At 37.5% G+C, this 26,827-nt stretch overlaps 1 protein-coding gene across 1 annotated transcript; it reads left to right on the top strand.

Annotated features, from left to right (window-relative positions):
• The first annotated feature begins 3,700 nt into the window (after window positions 1-3,700).
• On the top strand, window positions 3,701-5,006 carry LOC149250305 (uncharacterized). The gene is made up of 2 exons (XM_089453616.1): window positions 3,701-4,390; window positions 4,959-5,006. The coding sequence occupies exons 1-2, from the start codon at window positions 3,701-3,703 to the stop codon at window positions 5,004-5,006; spliced, it is 738 nt and encodes a 245-aa protein (XP_089309742.1).
• Window positions 5,007-26,827: the final 21,821 nt, after the last annotated feature.

Below are 26,827 nucleotides of genomic sequence, written 5' to 3'. Positions count from 1 at the left end.
GTGATTACCCCATTACTATTGTAGTTATACCCCTTATTTATATTGTTGTGCCCCTATTACCCCCATATTGTTATTTCTGTGCCCCATAGAATCCCTCTATTGTTATTTTTGTGGCTTTATGTTATTATTGTTAGGTCGGCTGGATTATATTGTGACTCCTTAGACTCCTATATATAGAAAGGAGGTTTTGTCATTTGTATCATCGAAGAATTGTTCATTTATGTAATGTAAAGGAGGTTGCCCCCTAGAAGAGGCTGAATTCTAAGGCGTTGATCTTTCTTTTCTATCTTTTCTTGAGCTGGTTTCATAACATACTAATTCGAATTAGCCTTTAGGGAGAGGAAATTTTTGGTATTTTTGGGAAGAACATTGATTATTTAGTAGTTCTACTTTCATTTCCAGCAATGATGCACTCAACTTGTTTCCAATAATAAAATATAGTTTCATTTTCATCTTATAAGCCTTGATTTCCGTTATATGACTCTGAGTATCCTTGGGCTTGGCCATCCCAGGAGCCTCAGAGTCCTGTTGTGCCATTTCTTTTATCTTCTTTTCAACATTTTCTTGTTTATGTACATTTCCCATTTCTGCACTTAGTGTTCATGCTTCATTTGTTGAAGGTTATATTGATTAAATTATTGAAATGAGTTTGTTTTCAAGTTATTTAGATAATCAGTAGTGTGATGCATCATTAGCATAGTTTAGTAAAGTCATTTTCATCATTAGATTACCTAGATTATATTACTAGTTCACTGTTATGAAATGTCTGGTTTTAGTAGTAAACTTATACTGAATTTTAACATGTGTTAATGAATCTCTTTTGAGTTGATTTAGTAGGTTAACTCAATAGACAGCCTTGCTATAAGTTTCCTATAGTAGTCTATTTTCAAGCTTCTCCTTTGCCTAGATTCATTCCAAATTCATGCTAGAAGTATATTTATGTCTTAGAATAGCCTATGAATGCTCTGAGATCACTTTGGTTGAGTTGAGGCTTGATTAGGTTTCCATTAGCTTATGCATTGCTTGCTTCTTTAATGTTGAATTTTGCAACTAGATTAGATTCTATTTCTTGAAATTTACTCTCAGCAAGGTGTGATTTCTTTCCTGCAAAAGTATATTAGAGAAGTGTTACCCTTCTACAAAAGTACTATACGTGTGCTTTACATTTCTACAAGTAGAATATATTTCCTTTTAATAATTTACTTTTCTACAAAGTAGAATAGATTTTCTTTATTGTCATTTCCTTTTCCAGCAAGATATATTAGATTTGTTTTGTTGTCATTTTATTTTTGCAATCTTAGAACTAGCAACTTGACTAATTCACTACTCACTTGAATGTTTCATTTCCTTCTTTCATTTGCATCAAAGGGAGACAAACTAGGAATAGGAAGGTTTTTGTTGCACATACAGTGCCGACCCCTCTTAAGTTTGTATGAAACCCGAGTTGATAATTAAAGGAGGCTCTTGGGGTTGCAGCAATCTTCCTACAATACCGATATCCATCATTTAGGCTTGGAAACATTGCCCCAGGAGGTTGATGCAGCTAAAATAAAAAAATAAAAAAAGTAGCATATAATGGACACAAGAAAGAAAAAAAAGAGAGAAAATTATAAAAATTCAAAAGATGGTCAAGACATTAATATTAGCACTTGGGAAAAATCAAAGCAAGAGATCTACCCCTTATCATTATGACTATGACCCAGTTTTTGGGGCTAATGTTTCCCTTTCACATCATCAAAAAAGAACCCTTGCATGTCCCAACCCTTAGTGGATGATGAACTGCCCCACCACTAAGGAGGTAACCAATGTTATACATCGTTCACAACATACTCTCATTTCATTAAGGTTTGAGTAGTAATATAAATAAAAAACAAGAAAAAGAAAAAGTAAATAAGAGGGGTGGAAAAACAAAGGTTGGGTTAACTCATGCATCCACAATTTCTCCCTCTTCACACTTGCATGCCTAATATGTGGAATTCCTCATTATTGATATCCCTTTTACCATGGAATTTGGTCTTGAGATGCCTTCTCCCCTTTTGTTCCATCATTATTCACATGACACCTATGGATATAAGGGTGCACGAAGGACGTGTCACTTCCATTTTGGGGTTTGAAACGCGTAAGAGGGTCATATTTTAGCCACTCCTACCTAGGGAGGTAACATTTTTACATGACTAAGGCACAAATTTTGGAAGAGGAACCTTGTGCGAAGTGCCAGATTACCTATTAATTGTAATCTTGGTTCACTTAGATGAAAAAATGATTAAATATATATGATTCCATAATTTTTAACACTATATATTGTGTCTGATTAGTAGGTGGTTTCATTATGGGTTGGGAAAATTAACTATGGCCCATATCCACTAGAGGAAAATATTGACACCCATAAGTGATTTGTTGAGATCCATGGGTCCCCAGACATTCATAGAGCATCACTTGCATTCATGGGAATCTTCAACATCTACAACTTCTTCAATTTTCCCTATATTATTAATGGGATGTTGCACTTGGACCACTTTTCCCCCAGCCGGCTTAGCATATATATATGGTGTGGCAAGTTGATCCAAGGCCCATATGAGGTTTGTTTCATTCACTAAAACATGGGAGGTCTAGCACCATCTTCATTTCCCTCGACGTTTAAGTAGAAACAAAGATTCAACCACAAGGAGGCCCATGAGATCTAGTTTGGGCCCTAGAACATATTTGGTGGCCCGCATGATTATTTGTACTGAGGCATACGGACCAACCCCTCCATCATGATTTTTGAGGCCCTCTACACTTCATTCGGCACAAGAAGGCCTCAACGCATGCCCTATAGATGCCTACACATGCATGATGTTAGCATTGCAACCCTCTTTAGGAGATATATTTTCATGTGTACATTGGTTACTAGGTTGGCCTGTGACCTAGAAGCTTTTATTGCCCATTATTTATGATTTTAAGGGATTGTAAGATAAAATACACTTGTTAGGACACATATATATTAGAGATCACTCATTTTATCTCTCATCATCACTCACTTTCAAGTAGTGCCTCGACATATTACTGTCAGTCATCAAGCCAAATCTACTTTCAAGTAGTGTCTCAACATATTAATCGTGTGGATAATAGTTGTGAGTTCCAAATCGTGCATGACATAATGTTTCTCGTACTCATTGAGCTTCCTATACTTGTATGTAATTACATATTCATCTTGCATAAGGGTTCATACAAGTCCTTATTTGCATGCATTAGTGCACACCAATAAGTCTTTATCTCAATAAGAAATCTTCAATGCTAGTGTATTTGTAAGGAGATGGTTTAGTTGTCGAAATATTTCTTCACATTCCTTTGACTAGACAAAATTCACTCCTTCTTTGACAATGAAATCATTAGATGGAAAATATTGGAGAATCCTTGGATTAATATTCAATATTATCAGGGGTGGGTAACTTCTCTTAGTCGGAAATGAGCTCCCGCTCCTGGACGCGGCCCTGACCCTCCTGCTCGAGCTTGGCAGCTCTGCTGCTAGGCTGCTGCACCCTGCTGCGGGCCCCCTCCTCCTGAGACCTCCTGCCTCCTCCCCTTCGGGCCTCCTGCCCTGTCTTTGATCGCGCTTGACAGCGCTGCAGCCGTTGCCAGCTCAACGCTGCGCCCCTCTTCTCAGGGCCTCCTGCCCTTCCTTCCTTTTCCTCGCCTGTCGATTAGCGCCCCTGGCTCGATGGATCCTCCTTCTTTAGAGCAGGCTGAACTGGAGAAAGCCTTCGCAACTCTCATCCCAGAGAATAATTCGGAAAGGATTCGGCCTTCAGCCTCAAAGTTTGTCAAGAAGCTTGATGAAATCCCGGAAGTCCCTCTTCCCCCAGCACTTCCAAGGAGATCCGCTGTGGCCCTGGCTGAACGCGGCCTGGTTGGCCAGTTCACGGGGTTATGGCCTTCCCCTCGAACGGTTCAGCGCTGGGTTGAAAGAAACTGGAATGCTATGGTCCAGGGAAAAATCGCAATAAGGTTTTGTGGAAGGGGCTTCTTTACCTTCCTTTTTGAAACGGTGGAGGATCGTAACCTCATCTTCAGGAATGGACCATATTTCATGGACACCAGAGGCCTTTATCTCAACCGCTGGACCCCTGACTTTGACCCAGAAATGGACGTTCCCAATGCAGTCCCTGTCTGGGTTCGCCTCCCGCATCTTCCGCTTCACTGTTGGGCTGATGAATCCGTCCGGGCCATCGGAAACGCAATAGGGAAATACGTGGACAGATCGGAGCCAAAGGAGAATATGCATGCATGCGCAAGGATTTGTGTAGAAGTAGATTTGGGCAAAGGCTTACCAGAGGCAATCAAACTCAAAGTGGATCAGTGGACGCACATTCAGCAGGTGGACTATGAGCAGCTCCCCTTCAAGTGTAAGGTATGTCATGAGTACGGTCATTTTGCTAATAGGTGCACTAAATCTAGATCAGAAGATAATAGCAATAATGAAACCCCTGAGGAAGCATGGGAAATAGTCAGAAAAAAAAAGAAGTCAAACCCTCCCCCCGAATCAGCAGTGCCCCCCTCTGAAACTCCAACCCTCTCCACCCATCCTTCAAGCTCGGGCCACCCCATCCCCACATCCTCCAATCCCTTTGAATCCCTAGCTTCAGAGGAACCCTCATCCCCCCCTCCATCCCCCAAGGGCCCCAGAACCTCCCCCTCTTCTCCCCTCCAGGCCTCCCCACCTCAAACAGTGGAAAGGATCCTAACGAGAAATAAAACAAAGGAAAACATAGCAGCCACGGATCCACCAAGAAAAGTAGGAAGAAAATCAAACAAGGAAATAAGAGATGAGAATGCAGCTAAAGAAATGACTACAGGGACTCAGCAACCAATAGACACATACCTGGACAGGAACAAGGGAAGTGGCGAGAAGATGAAGGAGAAAAGCGGGATCCACAACAAATCAGGTAAATGATGATTTTGGTCTCTTGGAACTGTAGGGGGATGGGCTCCTCCCTGAAAGCAAATGCAGTCCGAGACCTTATTAAAGCAGAACAACCAGACTTCCTCCTACTCCAGGAGACCAAAATCAGTGACCAAGAATTCCAAAACAGCTTGATAAGAAATAGAAAGTATGAAGGAATAGCCATGAGCGCAATAGGAGCCTCAGGAGGTATAGGAGTAATATGGAATAAAAGTAACTGGAATCTCATAAACAACAAACAAAACAGATGGTGGATTAGAATTGATATGCAAAGCACAGATCTGAAGGAGGAATACACAATCTATAACGTGTATGCCCCACCACACTTCAGAGACAAAGCTACTTGTTGGGAATCTTTGACAGCAGATATTGAGACTACCCAAGGGAGGAATATCTTTCTAGGAGGAGACCTGAACTTAATAAGGAATGCAGAGGAGAAGCTAGGAGGGAAGTTTTACATTGACCCATATAGAGAAAAACTGGAGGATATCATACAAACTCACAATTTCATAGACATTCCTCCCCAAAATGGCCGTTATACATGGTCAAATAAAAGGACAGGCAGGAACAATATCAAAGAAAGACTTGATAGAATCCTCGTACAGGAGCGAACAGCTGCCAACTTTCCGAGGATTCGCAGCACAATCATTCAGGGATTCATTTCTGATCACAAACCCGTGGCGCTGTATCTAGACAAAGAGGAAGACTTGGGTCCGCTGCCATTCAAATACAACAAAGTCTGGGACGCCAGCGAGGATTTCAAAGCCATGATAAAAGAAATCTGGAGATCAGAGATAACAGGCTCCCCGCACTTCGTTTGGGAAACGAAGATCAAATTGCTAAGGGTTGCCATAAAAAATTGGGCGAGGAATCACGTGAAGGAGGAAAGGAAGGCAAAAAACGAACTGCAAATGAAACTGGAGCAATGGAATCAGGAAAAAGAGGCAGTCCAAGAAACGGAAGAAGACCAAAGGAAAGAAGGGGAGATGTACAAAGCACTGTACATCCAGCAACGCAAAGAAGAGGAAGAGCTAAGGCAAAAGTCAAGATGCCTCTGGCTCAATTCTGGGGATAAAAACACCTCGTTCTTCCATAACTGTCTCAAAGTAAGGAGAGCTGGAAACAACATTGAAAAGATAATGTTTGAAGGGAAAGAGATAACGGAGAAAGAGGAAATCAAGGAGGCTGCCTCAAACCACTTTCAATCTCTGCTCACAGCTGATCCCCATTATCAGGAAAACACAGATTTCGCCAACATCATTGAGAGGAAGGTCACAGAAGCCCAAAACAGCGAATTGGACAAAGAAATCTCCATAGAAGAGGTTGAGTGGTCAATCAATAGCATGTCTCTTGACAAAGCACCCGGGCCGGATGGCTTCACGGTGAGCTTCTACAAAACACACTGGGATATCATCAAGAAAGACTTCCTTAGAATGGTAAGAAATTTCCACTCAAAAAGTAAAATGGGCAGCAGCATCAAATCTTCGCATCTTGCTTTAATCCCAAAAGAGCCCAACCCTCAATCCTTTGACAGGTTCAGACCTATTTCATTATGCAATGTCTCATATAAAATCATCTCAAAGATTCTGGCAAATAGGCTGAAAAAAATCCTTCCCTCAATCATCTCGGACAACCAAGGAGGATTTCTCCCCAAGAGACACATAACAGATAATGTAATTCTGGTTCAAGAGGCGATACACAGCAGTATAGCTAGAAATGAGAAAGGCATGATAATTAAGTTGGATATGGCGAATGCCTTTGACAGGGTAAACCACACATTCCTGAGGACTGTGCTTGCAAACTTCGGGGTTTCAGAGCATTTCATCAACAGGGTTATGGAATGCGTTTCCCAAAATTGGACAGCTCCTTTAATCAACGGTAGACCATGCAGAGCCTTCAAGAGCACAAGAGGATTGAGGCAAGGCTGTCCTCTCTCCCCCTTCCTCTATATTATCATGGCAGAAACATTAAGTTTGCACTTGGAAAATAAGCGAAGGTTAAAGGAAATAACAGGAGTGGACATCATCCGAGGAGCCAAAGGGATCAATCATTCCCTATTTGCAGATGACACTCTTCTAATAGGCGGTGCTTCAAGCCTTATGGCCAGGAGATTCAAGGCCATCCTGGATCTCTTCCTCCAAGCCTCGGGGGGCAAATTAAACAACAACAAATGTATGATATATACCTGGAACGTTCCTAGATACATAACCCAAAGGATCTCTATAATTATGGAAATCCCAGCACAATCAAGCTGGTCACACTTTATGTATTTAGGACTGCCTCTGGCCAAAGAGACAATCAAAAGCGAAGTTTGGGTCAAACTCATTGAGAAGCTGAGAGGGAAACTTCAGGGTTGGGGGATGCATTGGCTCAATCTGGCGGGCAGAACAATCCTCATCAAAGCAATCCTTTCAGCCCTCCCTATCTACCAATTTGCCATTACCCTCGCCCCATCAAGCATTCACAAGCATATGGAGCTGATCCTTCGAAGCTTCCTCTGGAAGGGAGGAAAGCAAGATACGAAAAAATTCAGTTTAGTAAAATGGGAAAAGGTCATCCTCCCCATAGAAAAAGGTGGTCTAGGAATTAGAGTTCCCAGATGGGCAAATTTGGCAATGGGATTTAAACTAACCTGGAGAATCTTAAATGAGAAGGGATCCTGGTGGGCAGAGGTTCTCAAAAAGAAATATCTGAGTGGGAGCAATAGCAACATCCTCTCTGATGTAATCACAGAAAGGCAATGCACCCCTGTTTGGAAATTGATCAAAAAAACCTTGCCTCTCCTCAAGTCTCATATCTCTAAAGTCCCAGGTAATGGGAAACATATCAGCATATGGAGGGATAGAATAATGGGTTTGGAAGCCAAGGAAAAGTCCATCAATCTGAGGCCACTGCAGCTGTGGATGTCTGAAGCTAACCTTAAAACCCTCTTCGACATCTCTCTTTGGGAACAAAACAGCTGGAAAGGATGGAAAATTATGCACCTCCCTGAAGATTTAGATGACCTATGGAACGATCTTAAGCTATCACTGGCAGGGGCAGCCCCTTCAAGCAGAGTGAAAGAGGACAGTTACACATGGGATCCAACTGGAGGCAACTACTCAGTCAAGGAAGGATACAAGGCGCTACCAAACCAAGCAGCACCCAACAATTGGCAATATTATAAGGCAGCTTGGAAAATTGAAAGCCTTCCGAAGATCAAACTCTTTAATTGGACCTTGCTTCATGGCAAAATCCTAACAGCAGAAAATCTTAGAAAAAAGGGTATTCAGGGTCCTTCAATTTGTTTTATGTGCAGGAAGGCGGAAGAAAACATCAATCATCTCTTCATTGAGTGTCCAATAGCATCGTCCTGCTGGAAAATCATAATCAGACCTCTTGAAACAGGGGATCTACCCAATCAGGTCTCTCTTCTTCAGAAAGGCTGGGGGAAACTCTTCCCCTATGCAAGCAAGAACATGATCCTCACCAAGAGACTATGGACCAGCATCCCTTCTAATCTCTGCTGGCAAATTTGGTTAGCAAGGAACGAAAGTATATTCAAAGACAAAAAGCCCAGTGTTTCAGGTATCCTGGCCAAAACAATTGCGCTCATAACAGAAACTATTGAAGCTAACGGGATCCAACATGCTGACCCGGATTACTCAGATAAGAGGGCTAAGGAATGGGTCCGAAAATTCAACCACAAGTTAAAAACAAAAAGCAAACCAATAAACGGAACAGGGCAGAAGGAATGGAAACTCAGAGGGACAAAGGAGGAAGTCAATAGTTGGATTCAAAAGCAAAAGAGGTTTACGCTCCACTTTGACGGGGCCTCAAAAAACAACCCAGGCAGAGCTGGAGTAGGGGGAGTAATCAGGGACCCTCAAGGGAGAACGATCGTCACCTATGAATGGAGTTTGGGTACTATGTCAAACAATAAGGTCGAATCATACAACCTCCTATTGGGGACCTCCATTGCCCTGAAGCTGGGCATTCATGATCTCTTAGTGTTAGGGGACTCTGCAATTCTCATAGCAGCCATGAATACTGGGAAAAACTTCAACCAAATCGCCTTAAACAGAATAAAAGAAAGAATAATGGAACAAATCAGGGGCATCAACAAAGTGACCTACAAGCACGTCCTCAGAAGCTTCAATTCGGCAGCGGATGAGCTGGCCAACAAGGCCACAAGAAGACCCACGGGTAAGGTTAAGGAAAACAATGATTTCTATGATAAAGATATCCCTTAGTCAACTTCCTATCCCTATGCACCAGACTACAAGTCACCTCAGGCATCCTCTTCAATACTGTTGGCCTGCGCAAACTCGATCCTCTATAATCCATATCCTTCTCGACTGCCGAAGCTGGGGAAATAGGACAAGGTATCGGCCTCAGGAATCGAGGAATACAGGAATAAGCAGGGACTCATCATTGCACATCTCAGATAATATCAGATGGCGCGATCACGCCCATGCCGGCTTCAGATCTCAAGGACGGGTAAAAATCAACTCAGAGGACCTCACGACAGCCAAGATCAGATTCACCATCCCTTGTCACAAGTGTGAGCAAGCCCGATTCGCTCTTATAAACCACAGCAAGCCTCTCAGCGCTTCCACAATCCATTGCATCCTGAGACAGAGGCGAAGAGCTCTTTGGAGTCGGGGACAGCGATCAGAAGGCCCCCTTCAAGGCTGCAAGACCAGTATCGGAGTTAAAGGACCCTCCGAGCCCCTCTCGGTTGGCAGCAATCATCGGACTCCTTCCGCTCACACTGCCCTCTCTAACACCAAGCAACGACTGAAGACGCTCTATTCGTGTTGGGACTCAGCCGACATTCTTCTGATCAGGGTAACCAACTCTCCTCATTTCTGTGTTTTTATCAGTGCTAATAATCGGGTTTATGTTCTCAGCTCTCAGCTTCAGAGCCTTCAGTCTCATATTGCTCCGGTCAAGCAGCCCGGCAACACCAAGCTTACGCCTTCCATAACTCCTGTATCTTCACGAGGCACGGTAGAAACTGTTCCAAACAAGATGGCTGAGCAGAACAACCAGCCTGCCAATCAGCCCCAGCCCCGAAACCCTATGGGCAACATTTTTAACAACAGGGAGTGTCATATGTGCAAAGCACATGTAGTCATGATCAACGCACTGAATAAGCAAGTGAAGGAGCTGACTGAGGATTACCACGCTGATAGAAACTCCAAACGCAAAAAGCTGGAGAAAAGGAAGAAAGAGATCGAAGACTTAAAGGATCGCTACATCCATATGGAAGCTGCAATAGATCATCTCCGCCCCCTCACCGAAAGCCAGCAAGCAGAAGCCTCAACTAGAGTAAGCAAGAGGGAACACCTCCCGGATGACTCGATTACACAGCACTTTCCATAATACTTATGCACTGCAAATTTAGTTGGCTAGGAGGATCGTTTGTCAGGCAATATAGCCGTTGGTTTTTAGTTTTATGTGTAATCAAGAGAAGCTTTGAGGACTATGGGTCTGCGCACCCAATTTTGAACCTCAGCTCTCGGAGCTTTCCCTTTTTTGTAATAGATTTCTGAACTGTAGTTTTATAATACACAAGTAGACGACTTTGTTTAAAAAAAAATATTCAATATTATCATATCGATGTCATGAATCATCTCACTTGGGGTTAGTCAATCCATGATGGCCTTTATTTTGTTAGGATTTATTGTGATCCCTTCTTTAGAGATGATGTGACCCAGATAATGAATTTTCTTCTGGTATAAGTCACACTTGCTAAACTTAACATATAAATGGTGCTACCTCATCACTTGTAGTACAATGTTAATGTGTTCTTAATGGTCTTCTTAGTCTTTGAATATTTAAGTATATCATTGATGAAGACCAATACAAATTTGTCCAAGTACTTACTGGAAATAATTCTCATTAGACACATCATGAATATAGCCATGGAATTAGTCAACTCAAACGGCACCACTACAAACTCATAGTTCCCATATCACATATGAAATTTTGTCTTATGAATACCCATATATTTTATCATAATTGTATCCTAATCTTAGATATATCTTGGGGAACACAATATATCCCTTAAATTGATCAAACAAATTATTAATGGATGGTAATGGGCACTTGTTTTTTATAGTCACTTTTTCATTTACTGGTAGTGAATGCACAACTTGGGAGTGTCATCTTTATTATTCATAAACAAGGTTGGTTCTCCCTAATGATACTTACTTGGCCTATTAAATCCCTGGTCCAACATCTCTTTTAACTACAACTTTAACTCAACTAGCTCAAGTGGTCTCCTCTTATAGGGTACTTGATATATTGGTACCACTCTTGGCATGAGCTCTATCAGGAAGTCCATCTTACTTAGGTGGAAATATTGGCATCTCTTCTAGAAATACATCTAAGAACTCTTGCAATATGGGATAGTCTTCAAGCTTCATTTCGTTGTTTTTTTCTTAGTCTAATACATGAATATCATATAACTGGCACCATTTCATGTGGAATTTATTCATCTACATTATCAATACCTATCTTAAAACAATATATTTCTATATCCCTCAGAGGGTCCTAGGCTATCCATTGTTGTCCACACTCCAGAGTCTTTTGGTTGCAGTCTAGCTTGACCTAGTGCACAAAAAATTAATCCATGCCAATCAAGACATCATATTAGCCTAAGGGAAATATATTCAATTGTTCCTACATGTGTATTTCATTAATTTCAATCAATCATGCTTCCACTTAGTCCATCACCTTCCACATTCCCCCTTTCTTTAACTTCTTCACTTCTGACTTGTGATGTTTGTTTTAGAGGGAATTATACCATCCAATTAAACTTTCATTTTCTTTTCATTGCTGGCAAGTCTTATTATAAAAAACAAAATTTAATTCCTCAATTTTACTACAACAAACTTTAACATTAACAAGACCCAACTCATTCTTTTTCTCTTGATCCTATTTAGTGCAAGTATTGACCCTTAGCTCTAATACCATTTGTAACATAGCCAACACATTAATGTTTGATTAAATTTGCAGGGCATCCAGTATTAAGCTACAATATTCCTTTATGGAGGTGGGGTTACAAAACATTCTCTTCCTTCAACCACCTTAAAATTTATTTCGAATGCCATCAACATCTTCTATTTTTCAAGAGACTTCTAACAATATAAATTTCATCTAATTTTGAGCTCTAGGAACAAAGTTAGGCTCATTTGAAAATTGGCCTTCATGTGTCATTTCTACACCCATATCATTGCCACATGGAAAACATGTGGAATTCCTTTTTCCCATGTGTCCACATCATATAATGCCATGCCAACTACCACATCATTCTTCCTAATCTGTTGGCTACCATATCATCCATCGACCCCTCCACAAAGTTTCATTGTGTTAGATTTTCTTTCGTCTTATTTGGTCTAGATTTGATTCTATTAACTGAGCATAAACTAACAAAATTCATCCTTCTAACAAATACCATTTTCATCCATTGGCTCATTGAGTCACAAATCCACTGGGAAATGAAAATCAACACCCTTATGATTCAAACCAATATCCAATAGCCTAACATCCCAATAGTATGACATTCGATCACTCTACGCTCCAATAGGTGATAGTTCGATATCCTAATGTCATGAAGCCTATAATACATCTACATTAGTTGGCACTTAGTTACAATCTAAACTCCACTACAAACCTTAATCCACATTATCTTGATGCATTCACATGCCACATCAACACCATGTCTACATGTCACATCATAAAATACCTACGTTTGTGGCATGTCATCATGACACGTCATCTAGCCATGTCAACATGCCACATCACTCAAACTTTCCATGCTTGTATTCCATGTGTACCCTTATTGAGTTCTATTAGTATCAGGAGGAAACCTTAATAACTAGTGTCCTGGCATTCTGACACCTGGCATCCCAACACCCGATAGTTGATACCCAATATTAGACCATCAACTGATTGTACCTACCTTTCTTTCTATTGATGTTTCATCCAATCAGGTCACCAAGCCATTGAACAATATGAAACTCCACTTCACAATTTCTCACCTAATTCGATGGAAATATGTCAACTAATGGGGATTTTCCCCACTAACTGATGGACTTGTCAGGATTTATTAGTATCAAAGGTTCATATTATAGGTAACTCAACACACTCAATCATATGATAGGTTGAAGGAAACGACCATCGATACTTCAAAAATTGATCATCATATAATGGATGTCATCATTGTGAAATGATGGACTTCTTGGGGTCTGTTAGTATCAGGGAATCCAAGATAGAGGGTATGTGTAGTGTTGTCAACTCATGACACATCATACCCTGACAACCTTGTATTTTCATCATCCTGAAGCTCAAACCCACTTTGGATAAGCTTTCGATCAAGGCTCTTATCAAGTAATGTGACTAGGGGATGGGGCTAATGCCTCTAATCTGTGAAATTCTCAACTTTTTCTGACCATCCCAAAAAATTCAAAGGGGTCATTCTTGAATTTTTGAAACTCCCACTAAGTTCTTAGGTCAATTTATAAGGATTGAAACTAATTCTAATAAGGAATAAAACTTGTCCAAAGAGTTCTGAAAGCTTAGAATTCTTCTCCAACCTATACAAAAATTATCACCAGTGACATTGATTAGATCAATTTAAAGTTCAATTTAATAGTTATTATTCCAAAATAAATATAATAACAAAATTCATACTACCTTCATACTCTTGCATTAGAGCATATTTTATCAGGTGGCCTAGTTGAGCCCACATATCAGTTCCAAAGAATTGTTGTTTTCAACATCTAAAGTTTCATTAAGAAACTTGCATTTGGGAGGTTATCTCGCTCCTCCCTATAGCTAACAACAAGTCCATAAAAATCCAACATAGTAGGAGTGAAGCATAGATATATATCAAATATATACTTAGAATCATTAGGATTAGGATAATGGTAATAGTAATATTAATTAGTTATATATTTAGCATATGCTAGTGTATTATTTTTGGATTCGACAATTAGGCCAAAATATCAATGAGTGCCACCACACTAAATGAGTAAGGGTCTAATTGGGGCCCCAATTGGGTGGTATCTCCACATTGCAGGCTATAATTTTTTCTCCTATCAACAATTGGAGCTAGAAGGAGGGAATTTTGACGGTGAATGACACATAGAGCTTTATGTAAAATCAGACGCCATTCACATAGATTTCCAAAACCATAAACTATGAGTATCCCCTCAATTTATTATGTGTCTAACATAGAATCTCTATATTTGGACACCCCTAGTCATTTTGAAGAAGTAGATCAACCTATAACTAAAGAGATGTATACTTATGAGATGCCCTGCTAGAAATTGTAGCAAGAAAGGCTAAATTTGTCTTGTGCCTTAGTCAAATTTAGTAATTCAATTTTCTACATCAGCAAGATGACTTGGATGGAAATTAACTTGTGTGACATGGCCCTTGTCTACTTGTTTACTTAGTAAATTTGATTTATAGGCTAGAAGTAGAGTTATGCATGTAGTGATTGCTAAAATTTAGCAATCTAGTTCAGTTATTTTCAGTTCGACTCAATTGACTGAGCTCAAGTACCTAGTTGAGTCAATTTAAGGTCAATTGAGAGTAGAACTATTGTTAACTCAGTGATCTCTTAGTTAAAATAGTCAATCAACTAAAAATATCCCAGACTATCATGGAATTTGAATTGCCTAGCTGGAGTGGAGGAAAAGGCACATTGCAATTATCAATTATATACTAGTTGAGTGTACATGCGTGGCTATTGAGCGGGTGAGTCATTCCTTGGGAATTATGCAAGAATATAGGAGAAAAATCCTACTTTTTAGGAGCTAATTTCCTCCAAAATTGGGCACGGAAATAAGAGCGTTGTAGTCTCGAATTGGCTAAGTATTGGCCAGATCAATTAGTAGGAGAACAGGTTTACAGTGCATGTTGTTCTTCAAGATCGAAGCAAGCCATTGTAATAGTTTCTCATTCTCATTTGATTAATAAAAAAAAATAAAGGGGTTTTTCCCAGTTGGATTCCCTTGTAAATCATTATGTTCTTGTGGTGTTTTAAATGGTTGTGTGTCATTGTATGTGTTTCTAAATTATGATTTCCATTCGGCATAATAGTAGAGGAAATTTGTAATATCTTTATATCGAACGATTTCATCAGTAGTAGAAAATTTCTATTAATTTCTACACACCCAATATCCCTCTGCATTTAATCCTCCTCTGAGGATACAATAATATCTTAAATATTTTCTTTAGAAATATGCTTCAAAACTTGTTCCTACTTCACAATCATCATTATAATCTATACCTACTGAACATTATTTATATGTTCATCTTGAAAGACAAAATTTTAGAGTTATAACTAGAGCTCAAGTAATAATTTTGTGCATTCACCTATCGAATACCCAATTCCCACTCAACATAAGCATCTATAGGTTCTAAGTCATCATACGTCTCTCGAGGAAAAAGAACATAGTCTTGAAGAAGAAGCTCCAACTTTTGTCCCCCATCGTAGTCCATATAATCATTCTCCAACTTCTCACTCTTCATCTTCAAGCCCCATTCCACATATAATCATGCCACCGAGACCTTGGAAAACTCTAGGAGCAGTCAATATTCCTAGACTACAACATGATTTACCAAACACCCAGAAATATTTCTTCCATGCTTTAATCCAGATTTTGGGGAAACAATTGAAGATCATATCAATAAATTTATGATTGTGGTTAACCTAATGGGTGTTGAACATGAGGATGTGGTATGCCACCTCTTCCTATACACTTTTGATGGAAAAGCTTCCACCTTGTATTTTATAATTCCAGTCGAATCAATCACATATTGGGATTCTTTTCAGACCAATTTTTTAAAAAAATTGGAGAAGACAAGAGTCCAACTACATTATCACTTGAATTTTCCAAAAATGAAATGAAGCCCAAAGAAAAAATTAATGATTTCAATCAATGCTTTATGAATCATTGGAATAAATTCCAGATGGTACTAAATCAACTGATGATGTCTTGATTGAATGTTACACTACGGATTTACCATCCACAATCACTATGTTTGTTAAAATGGCAAGTGAACAAGCTCTTGTTGAAACCCAAGATAAAAGTCTAAAAATTGAGAAGGAAGTCCTATCTGTAGCAAGAAAAGAGGATAAAAACCTTTCAAATCCTAATAAGAACAAGTAACTACAAAACCTACTAAATATCAAAATAATAAGGATCCTTTTGACATGAAATAACTACAAAGAATGATATAGAAAATGTCAAACGAAATCACTAATATTAAAAGTAATTAGTAAAAGTTCCATCAAATAGGAGACCTTGAAGACCTTTAAAAATAAATCCTACACCTTCTCAAAAGCAACCCCCTGTTGAAGAAATTAAGTTTGAAGATGTCGCTTAAGACACTTTCTATAGAGATCATAATGCCAAACATTTAAAAAAACTTGTTCTTCTTTTACAAAAAAAAAATTAAAGTGTTCACAGGTAACGAAGAAGAAGATGTAGCTCAAGTGGATGAAGAATCATAGAATAAAATATTTTTGTTAATGTATTATGGGATGTTTAAAAGGAAATAAATAGTGAACATGTAGATGATGAGATAGAGGAGATTAATATAGACCAAACTAGAAGGGTCCTTCTTCTTCTACCAATCCCAATACTCAAACTCCTACAAGAAAAACACATCAATAGACAAGGTGTCTTCTAATTCAAATAAAAATTCTCAGATGACAACTTTAGAATATGATTTAGTTGAATACATGAAGAAAACTAGGGCTAATATCTATTTGTATGAGTTATCTAAGCTGAAACAACATAAAAATAAACTATTTAAAGCTCTAGAATCTAGCACAACTAATAATCATACAAGGAATATTGAGAATTGTTTGTCATAGAAAGTAGCACATATCAAGGCAACTCTGATTGGAGATAAGTCTACCTCACAAACTTTTCCTTTTCTGTTAAATTTTGAGATTTGTAACCAAAATGTACATAATTGTATGGTCGATTCTGGTGCTTCAACTAATTTCATGCCATCTTTTGTGGTTAAGAAATTAAACTTAGAACCCCAGAAGTCCTCCACTCAAATTATAAAGTTGGATAGATCTACAATTAAGGTATTAGGATAACTCAAAGGATTACTAATAAGACTTGCATCTAATTCAAAAAAAATCAAGGGAATTGATGTACTAATTACAAACATTTCTAAATTCTATGGCTTATTATTAAGCAGAGACTAGTCACAGAATCTAAATGGTTATTTCTCAAATAATTGATCACACTTTGGTTAACGTGGAAAAAAAAGCCTAATATAATCAAGGTTGAGCGTGAAGGGTGCATGAAGCACATTGTTACTTATCTCGATGATTCAAATGAGCCCATCATGTTCAGTCAATCTCCTCTTGGTAATTATTCCTATGATTCTTATTTCAGTAATTATATTTCTGAAAGCTCTCCTATTGACGAATCATATATTGATACTTTCAACTTTGTAATTAATAATGATATTGAATCCATATATGAGGTTTCTGTAATTAGTGATGTAAATATAGATTATTGGTTATTATATTTTGAAGATTTCAAATCAATTGAAGTTGCATGTACTGCATGCATATTGTACAACCCTCAAGGCACAAAATTATTTCTAGCATGCATATTAGATTTTGATTGTACTAATAATATAGAAGAGTATGAATATTTAATTAAGGACTCAAAAAAGAAATTGATTTGAAATTTAAGGAATTAAAAGTTATCGATGACTTCAAAATCAGTTTTAAGCAAGTTAATAAATCCATTCGCTATGTTTCTAACCATTTGAAAAATTATCAACAATTAGTTACATATTTAATTCATAATTTTGAGCACTTTGAAATAGAATCTATACCTTGTTCGCAGAATTTAGATGTTGTTTTGCTGGCAAATGTGTTGTCAAAATTACTCCCTGTAGAAAAATTTCACCCAAAAAATTCTCTGTAGAGATTCTCTTTCACCCATTAGTGCCAAATAATGTTTTTCAACCATAGAGTCCTTAATGATGATCCCCAAATCATTGATTTCCTTACACTTGGGGTTACCTTTCAAATTTCTATCATTGATGATAATCAATATGATGTACTACTAACGCAGACTAGTCAAATGAGAATGAAAAAGAAAACCTTATTCCAAAATCAATAGTACGTTTGGAAAACCTTTTTGATTTTTGAGAAAAATTCAAAGGGAGAACAAACTGTAAAACACACATTTCTTTTATGAAATATGAAGTCATCAATTTGGGAATTGAGCAGAACCCATAGTATGTCAATCTAGGAATTAATTGTTCTCCTTATGATCAAGAAAAATTTATTAAACTTTATAAATAATTTAAAGCTATATTTACTTGGACTTATGATTACCTTAAAGTGTATGATATGAAAATCATTCAACATGTCACTCCCATAAAACCAAACTCCAAGTTGGTTCAGCAAAAACTCAAGAAAAGGAACGCTAAACTCAAAATGTAGATCAAATAAGAATTGAATAAGCTATTAGATTCCGAAATTATTTTTCCACTTAGACATTCATAGTGGGTATCTAACCTCATTCTAGTTAGAAAGAAAAATGCATACATTAGAATTTGCATAGATTTCATAAATATAAACAAAGCATCAAAAAAGGACAATTACCATGTCCCATCTATGGAAAAATTCCTACATTCAGTTCTGAGATCTGAGATGTTTTCCTTGCTAGATAGTTTTTTGGGTTATAACCAGATCCTAGTTTCACCTACTAGCCAAATTAGAACTACTTTTAGAATAAAATGGGGAAAATTTTCTTACAAGAAAATGCCATTTGATCTAATAAATGTTGGGGCTACTTTTCAAAGAGCCATGGACATCAATTTCGGGGATTAATTAATAAATCAATGATTGTTCACTTGGATGATATTACCATGTATTCTAAAAATAGAGAAGATCATGTGGAGCATTTGAGACAATTGTTTGATAGATGTATGAAGTATGTCATTTCATTGAATCGTAAAAAGATTGTTTTTATTATTATGAAGGGCTTTGGAATCATCATCTTGATAATAAACAGACCCCAACAATGAAGAAGCAAATCTTCATGTAGTCAGAAATGAGAAGAGGATCTCCATGTAGTCAGAAAAGAGAAGTAGATATCCATGCAGTCAGAAATGAGAAGCAGATCTACACGCTGTTAGAAATGAAAGAAGAAAACCTCCAACAACACCTGCAAACATTCTTCAACTCCAAAATACCATCAAGCGGCTGCACATGTAAGTTCTATGTAATTTCTCTTGTGCATGTCTAAGTATTAGGGGTCACTATAGGAAGCCACCCAAAGACTAAATTCTTGTCCAAAATTAATCTTTACCTACCTCAACTCCCACATGTGGGGACATAAAGAGACAATAGGAAATCTCATGCAAAAAGGTGTTTGTTAACTTATGTCGTGAGGTGGCATGATCTCATGATTTTAACTTTAAATTACAAGTGATAATTAGGACAACTACTCCTGCATGTTGAGCCCATCCACCACCTCATACAACAACTCAAGCATGCCATATGCCACCTCAAATCAACAAGAAATAATGAAAGAAGTTTTCATGATGCAGGAGAGTTGCTACTACAAGAGAGTTGTTATATATAAAAAATTGCTACAAGAGAGCTACTATATAAAATACCTACTGCACAGGTGTTGCACAATAATTAATTAATTTCTATAGTGTCTAGAGAAAAATAACATAGCTATAACGAGTTTGTTATATACAATATCGACTACAAAATGGTAAATTTTCCCAGGATAAAATGTCTCCAAGTCATCAGGTACAACATAATTCTAACAGTAGTCAAGAAGATTAACCTGCAGTCTAAGCACCCACCTTCAGAACCTTCAACAAACTTCTTTGCATCCATCTCACTCATTCCCATGCCTTTTCCAAGCTTCCTACATAATTTACAAGTCTCTTCTATTCGTTTTAATTATTGTCCTGAATTTCCACAGGAAAAATCTTGTATTGCTATAGGAATCCACCAATCATAGAAAAGGGGTGCACAATTGAATTTTTTCCATCCGTGGGCAAGGGAGAAGGTCTCTAGTAGACACTAGCACCTACACATTCCATCAATATTCAATTTTCTCATCATTATTTCACTGACCACCCACAAAAATCCAACCTTCCTCCTCCCATCCACTAATCGTCAATAGAGAATGCCTCTCCATCAGCACAAATAACCTCCTCTTCAATTATAAGAATTTTTTAAAGTCACGACTAGTAGGAATTATGAGGCCGAGGTGATTTTTGTGGATACTACAGGAAAGCATATAGTCTTATAGTAGTTTGTAGAAGCCCTGCATGCCCAAATTTGTAGTATCAATCCGAGAAGCTATGAAAACCACATCCCAGGAACTTAGAAAACAAGCCTTAGTAGCTACAAGATATCCTATAGGTTGCTACAGGATACTCAATCACCAACAATCAATGACATCACGTCACCCACAACAATGACACACCAACCACCTGAACCTTTAGAGTAGTGTGTGGAGAAACAAGAAGAACAAAAAATAAATCTACGTATAAAGCAAAGAATGGAGCAACAAACAGAGCATGAAACATGCCAACATAGAGAGAAGAAAATAGAGCAACCAATGGCACCAAAACATTAGAGGAAAGTGGAGGACAACCAAAAGAGAAAGGATTGAGTTGCGCTAGGGTGAGAAATAGTTTTAGTAGGCGGGAGATGATGGGCCCCAGAATTGGATATTTTATAAGGCCCATTTGGTCATTCCTAGGCACCTAAAAAATTTGTTTAACCTTCTTAATTGCACATTATGGTGTTAATTCATAGTCTTAAAGGGTCCTTAGGAATTTTATTTATCCTTTCTTATTATGTGCCTAATATTATTTATTTTACACTAGAATAGTGAGAATATTAGGTAGATTCTGAAGATCTACAAAATGGTAGAATTAATGACTTTATCTCGGCTACAAGATGGACCAAGATTGGATTATAAATAAATAGGATAATATGAAATCATTGAATAGATCTGAAGATCCAATGATTGAGAAAACATAGGTATGTGTTCCCTACTACAAGAGAATCCATAACTCAACATTTAACGAAGATTATTGTTGTTAGGGACGAGATCTAATTTTTGAGGGATTTTGGAGGGGAAAGAAACCCTTCTTTCAAGGAGGCTACTTCCCCCATCAACTTGTATGAGTACTAATTCGAATTAGCCTTTAGGGAGAGGAAATATTTGGTATTTTTTAGAAGAACATTGATTATTTAGTAGTTCTACTTTCATTTCCAGTAGTGATGCACTCAACTTGTTTCCAATAATAAAATATAGTTTCATTTTCATCTTATAAGCCCTGATTTCCTTTATATGAATTTGAGTATCCTTGGGCTTGGCCATCCCAGGAGCCTCAGAGTCCTGCTGTGCCATTTCATTTATCTTCTTTTCAACATTTTCTTGTTTATCTACATTTCCCATTTCTGCACTTAGTGTTCATGCTTCATTTGTTGTAGGTTATATTGATTAAATTATTGAAATGAGTTTGTTTTCAGGTTATTTAGATAATCAATAGTGTGATGCATCATTAGCATAGTTTAGTAAAGTCATTTTCATCATTATATTACTTAGATTAGCTTACTAGTTCACTGTTATGAAATTTCTGGTTTTAGTAGTAAATTTCTACTGAATTTTAACATGTGTTAATGAATCTCTTTTGAGTTGATTTAGAAGGTTAACTCAACAGACAGGCTTGCTAGAAGTTTCCTATAGCAGTCTATTTTCGAGCTTCTCCTTTGCCTAGATTCATTCCAAATTCATGCTAGAAGTATATTTATGTCTTAGAATAGCCTATGAATGCTCTGAGACCACTTTGGTTGACTTGAGGCTTGATCAGGTTTCCATTTATCTTATGCATTGCTTGCTTCTTGAATGTTGAATTTTGCAGCTAGATTAGATTCTATTTCTTGAAATTTACTCTCAGCAAGGTGTGATTTTTCCTGCAAAAGTAGATTAGAGAAGTGTTTCCCTTCTACAAAAGTACTATAAAATGTGTGTTTTACATTTCTACATGTAGAATAGATTTCCTTTTTGTCATTTACTTTTCTACAAAGTAGAATAGATTTTCTTTATTGTCATTTCATTTCCAGCAAGATAGATTAGATTTGTTTTGTTTTCATTTTCTTTTTGAAATCTTAGGACTAGCATCTTGACTAATTCACTACTCACTTGAGCGTTTCATTCCGTTCTTTCATTTGCATCAAAGGGAGACAAACTAGGAAAAGGAAGGTTTTTGTTGCACATACAGTGTCGACCCCTCTTAAGTTTGTATGAAACTTGGGTTTATAATTAAAGGAGGTTCTTGGGGATGCAGCAATCTTCCTACAATACCGATATCCATAATTTAGGCTTGGAAACATTGCCCCGAGAGGTTGATGCAGCTAAAATAAATAAAAAATAGCATATAATGGACACAAGAAAGAAAAAAAAGAGAGAAAAATATAAAAATGCAAAAGATGGTCGGGACATTAATATTAGCACTTGGGAAATATCCAAGCAAGAGATCTACCCCTTATCATTATAACTATCACCCATTTCTTGGGGCCAATGTTTCCCTTTCACACCATCAAAAATGAACCCTTGCATGTCCCAACCCTTAGTGGGTGATGAACTGCTCCACCACTAGGGAGGTAACCACTATTATACATCGTTCACAACATGCTCTCATTTCATTAACATTTGAGTAGTAATATAAAGAAAAATCAAGAAAAAAAAATGTAAATAAGAGGGGTGGAAAAATAAAGGCTGGGTTAACTCATGCATCCATGATTGCACCCTCTTCACACTTGTATGCCTAATATGTGGAATTCCTCATTATTGATATCCCTTTGACCATGGCATTTGGTCTTGAGACCCCTTCTACTCTTTTGTTCCATCATTATTCACATGACACCTATGGATTTAAGGATGGACATAGGACGTGTCACTTCCATTTTGGGGTTTGAAATGCGTAAGAGGGTCATATTTTAGCCACTCCTACCTAGGGAGGTAACATTTTTACATGACTAAGGCCCAAATTTTGGAAGAGTAACCTTGTGTGAAGTGTCAGATTACCTATTAATTGTAAGCTTGGTTCACTTAGATGAAAAAATGATTAAATATATCTGATGCCATAATTTGTAACACTATATATTGTGTCTGATTAGTAGGTGGTTTCAGTATGGGTTGGGCAACTTAACTAGGGCCCACTTCCACTAAAGGAACATATTGACACCCACAAGTGATGTGTTGAGATCCATGGGTCCCTAGACTTTCATAGAGCATCACTTGCATTCATGGGCATCTTCGACATCTACAACTTCTTAAATTTTCCCTATATTATTAATGGGATGTTGCACTTGGACCACTTTTCCCCCAACCGTCTTAGCATATATATATGGTGTGGCAAGTTGATCCAAGGCCCATATGAGGTTTGTTTCATTCATTAAGACATGGGAGGTCTAGCACCATATTCAATGCCCTCAACGTTTGAGTAGAAACAAAGATTCAACCACAAGGAGGCCCATGAGATCCAGTTTGGGCCCCAAACCATATTTGGTGGCCCGCATGATGATTTATACTGAGGCATAGGGGCCAACCCATCCATCATGATTTTAGAGGCCCTCTACACTTCATTCGGCACAAGAAGGCCTCAACACATGCCCTCTAGGTGCCTACAAATGCATGATGTTAGCATTGAAATCCTCTTTAGGAAATATATTTTCATGTGTACATTGGTTACTAGGTTGGCCTATGACCTAGAAGCTTTTATTGCCCATTATTTATGACTTTAAGGGATTGTAAGATAAAATACACTTGGTAGGACACATATATATTAGAGATCACCCATTTTATCTTTCATCATCACTCACTTTCAAGTAGTGTCTCGACATATTACTATCAGTCATCAAACCAAATCTACTTCCAAGTAGTGTCTCGACATATTAATGGTGTGGATAATAGTTGCGAGTTCCAAATCATGCATGACATAATGTTTCTCGTACTCATTGAGCTTCCTATACTTGTAGGTAAGTACATATCCATCTTTCATAAGGGTTCATATGAGTCCTTCTTTGCATGCATTAGTGCACACCAATAAGTCTTTATCTCAATATGCAATCTTCAATACTAGTGTATTTGTAAGGAGATACTTTAGTTGTCGAAATATTTCTTCACGTTCCTTTGACAAGACAAACTTCACTCCTTTCTTTGACAATGAAATAATTAGATGGAAAATATTGGAGAATCCTTGGATTAATATCCAATATTATCATACCGATGTCATGAATCATCTCACTTGGGGTTAGTCAATCCATGATGGCCTTTATTTTGTCAAGATTTATTATGATCCCTTCTTCAGAGATGATGTGACCCAGATAATGAATTTTCTTTTGGTAGAAGTCACACTTGCTAAACTTAAAATATAATGGTGCTCCCTCATCACTTGTATTACAATGCTAAAGTTCTCTTCATGGTCTTCCTTAGTCTTTGAATATTTAAGTATATCATTGATGAAGACCAATACAAATTTGTCCAAGTACTTACTGGAAATAATTCTCATTAGACACATGAATATAGCCATGAAATTAGTAAACTCAAATGGCACCACTACAAACTCATAATGCCCATATCACATCTGAAATTTTGTCTTATGAATACCAATATATTTTATCCTAATTGTATCCTAATCTTAGATCTATCTTGGGGAACAAAATATATCCCTTAAATTGATCAAACAAATTATTAATGGATGGTAATGGGAAGTTGTTTTTTATAGTCACTTTTTTCGGTAGTTGATGCACAACTTGGATGTGTCATCTTTATTATTCATAAACAAGGTTGGTTCTCCCTACTGAGACATACTTGGCCTATTACATCCCTTTTCCAACATCTCTTTTAACTGCAACTTTAACTCAACTAGCTCAAGTGGTCTCTTCTTATAGGGTACTTGATATATTGGTACCACTCTTGGCATGAGCTCTATTAGGAAGTCCATCTTACTTAGGTGGAAATATTGGCATCTCTTCTGGAAATACATATAAGAACTCTTGCAATATGGGATGGGATAATCTTCAAGCTTCATTTCGTTGTTGTTTGCTTAGTCTAATACATGAATATCATATAACTGGCACCATTTCATGTGGAATTTATTCAACTAAATCATCGATACCTATCTTAAAAAAATATATTTTTATATCCCTCAGAGGGTCCTAGGCTATCCATTGTTGTCCACACACTCCGGAGTCTTTTTGTAGCAGTCTAGCTTGACCTAGTGCACAAACAACTAATCCATGCCAATCAAGAAATGATATATATTCAATGTTTCCTACATGTGTATTCCATTAATTTCAATTAGGCATGCTTCCACTTAGTCCATCGCCTTCCTTTTCATCGTTGTAGCTAGCTAGACCAACCATATTTTCTTATGCTTATTTTTCTGAACGACACATGCATCAATAACTTAGGGTGCAACATAAATAAGATAATCTCATGTGTTAATCAAACTTCAAATAGGCCATTGAGTGATTTTACCTTATATTTCAACCATTGATTCCTAGTGGTCTGCTTGTCAGTTCTCCATAGTTGCATATATTCAAGAAATCACTCATGCTACAGCCTTAATGGTGGTAGCTTCTTGTCCTTGATAAATCCTCTTGTTGCAATATTTCATGTGTGGATAGTCTCATATTGGATGGTCTTCTCCGTATCCCCAACACTTCAAGGGTCCATTTCCAGTCCCTTATCTTTTCTTCCATGATTCTTATCGACTTATTCCCCTTTTGCATAGTGTAATTTTGCTGGAATTTTATTCTAATCGGGTAGCCGACCTTGGTACCCTTCATATAATATTGTATTGTTTTGATTTGAATCTTTTCTCCTTCAAGCTACTCTTGTCTTTCTTCTTCGTGGGCTTCTACATCTCTGGTTTGTGATTTCATTGCTTGTAACATACTTGGCCTTTCTTATCATATCATCAAGAGTTTTGGACTCATCAAACTCTATCTAGTCCTAGCAGGATTAAGGTAGCCTGCTGAGAAAATATTGAATTTTTAGTTTCTCATCCTTAATATATGGAACATAGTATAGTAGTTCCAAGAATCTATTGGAATAATGTTCAATAGTCATTTTTCCCAAATTCAAGTCATGGAACTCCCTAATCTTCACATCATAGTATCTTTTTTACAAAGACTTTTCAATTTTTTTCCAAGTGATATTCCTTTCATTGATTCATTTTATGTTCTTAAGGCCTTCACATCATGTGGAAGTCCTTTCACTCATGTTGAATATAGCCACTTGATATTTATGTTCCTCAAATAGTTTTATATATGGAAGTACTTATTTAGTCCCAATAGCCATGCCTCTGTCTCTTTAGCTTTCTTGATTTCACCATCAAAAGTCGGTGGGCTTGCTTTCTTGAACTCTTCATGTAGCATATTATTTAAATGATTTCTCTTCTTCTTGTATGAGCTTGGCTTAGGATTAGTACTAGACAATTCATTAAAGCTAGTTGTCCCTTCATTGGAATAAGTTTTGGATAATATATCATTAGATACGCCTAAATTTTTGTTTCTACGCCGTTTGTAGAAGTTGTTCCTCCTATATTGCTAGTAACTAGCCCATGCTTCTGGATCTCTAATGATATTTGTACTTTTTGAGAGGGGTTTCGATTTTCATTATTGGTAGTCGACCTTCCTGCAACTGATTTTTTACTTCAGACATACTTTGAAACAACATGACATGCACTTTTACTTTCCTTTCTTGCTCCCAAATTATATTTCATTGTCTACCCTGAAACTCTAGAGCCTTGCTTCCAAACTCCTCATTATTTCTACAATATCTAGAGGTG

Source organism: Pinus tabuliformis, chromosome 7 (assembly GCF_031772625.1).
Source record: "Pinus tabuliformis cultivar Carrire ecotype Pingquan chromosome 7, CPIR1, whole genome shotgun sequence".
Taxonomy (NCBI): Eukaryota; Viridiplantae; Streptophyta; class Pinopsida; order Pinales; family Pinaceae; genus Pinus; species Pinus tabuliformis.
The sequence above is the reverse complement of the archived record's forward strand: the minus strand, read 5'-3'. Positions and strand labels throughout refer to the sequence as shown.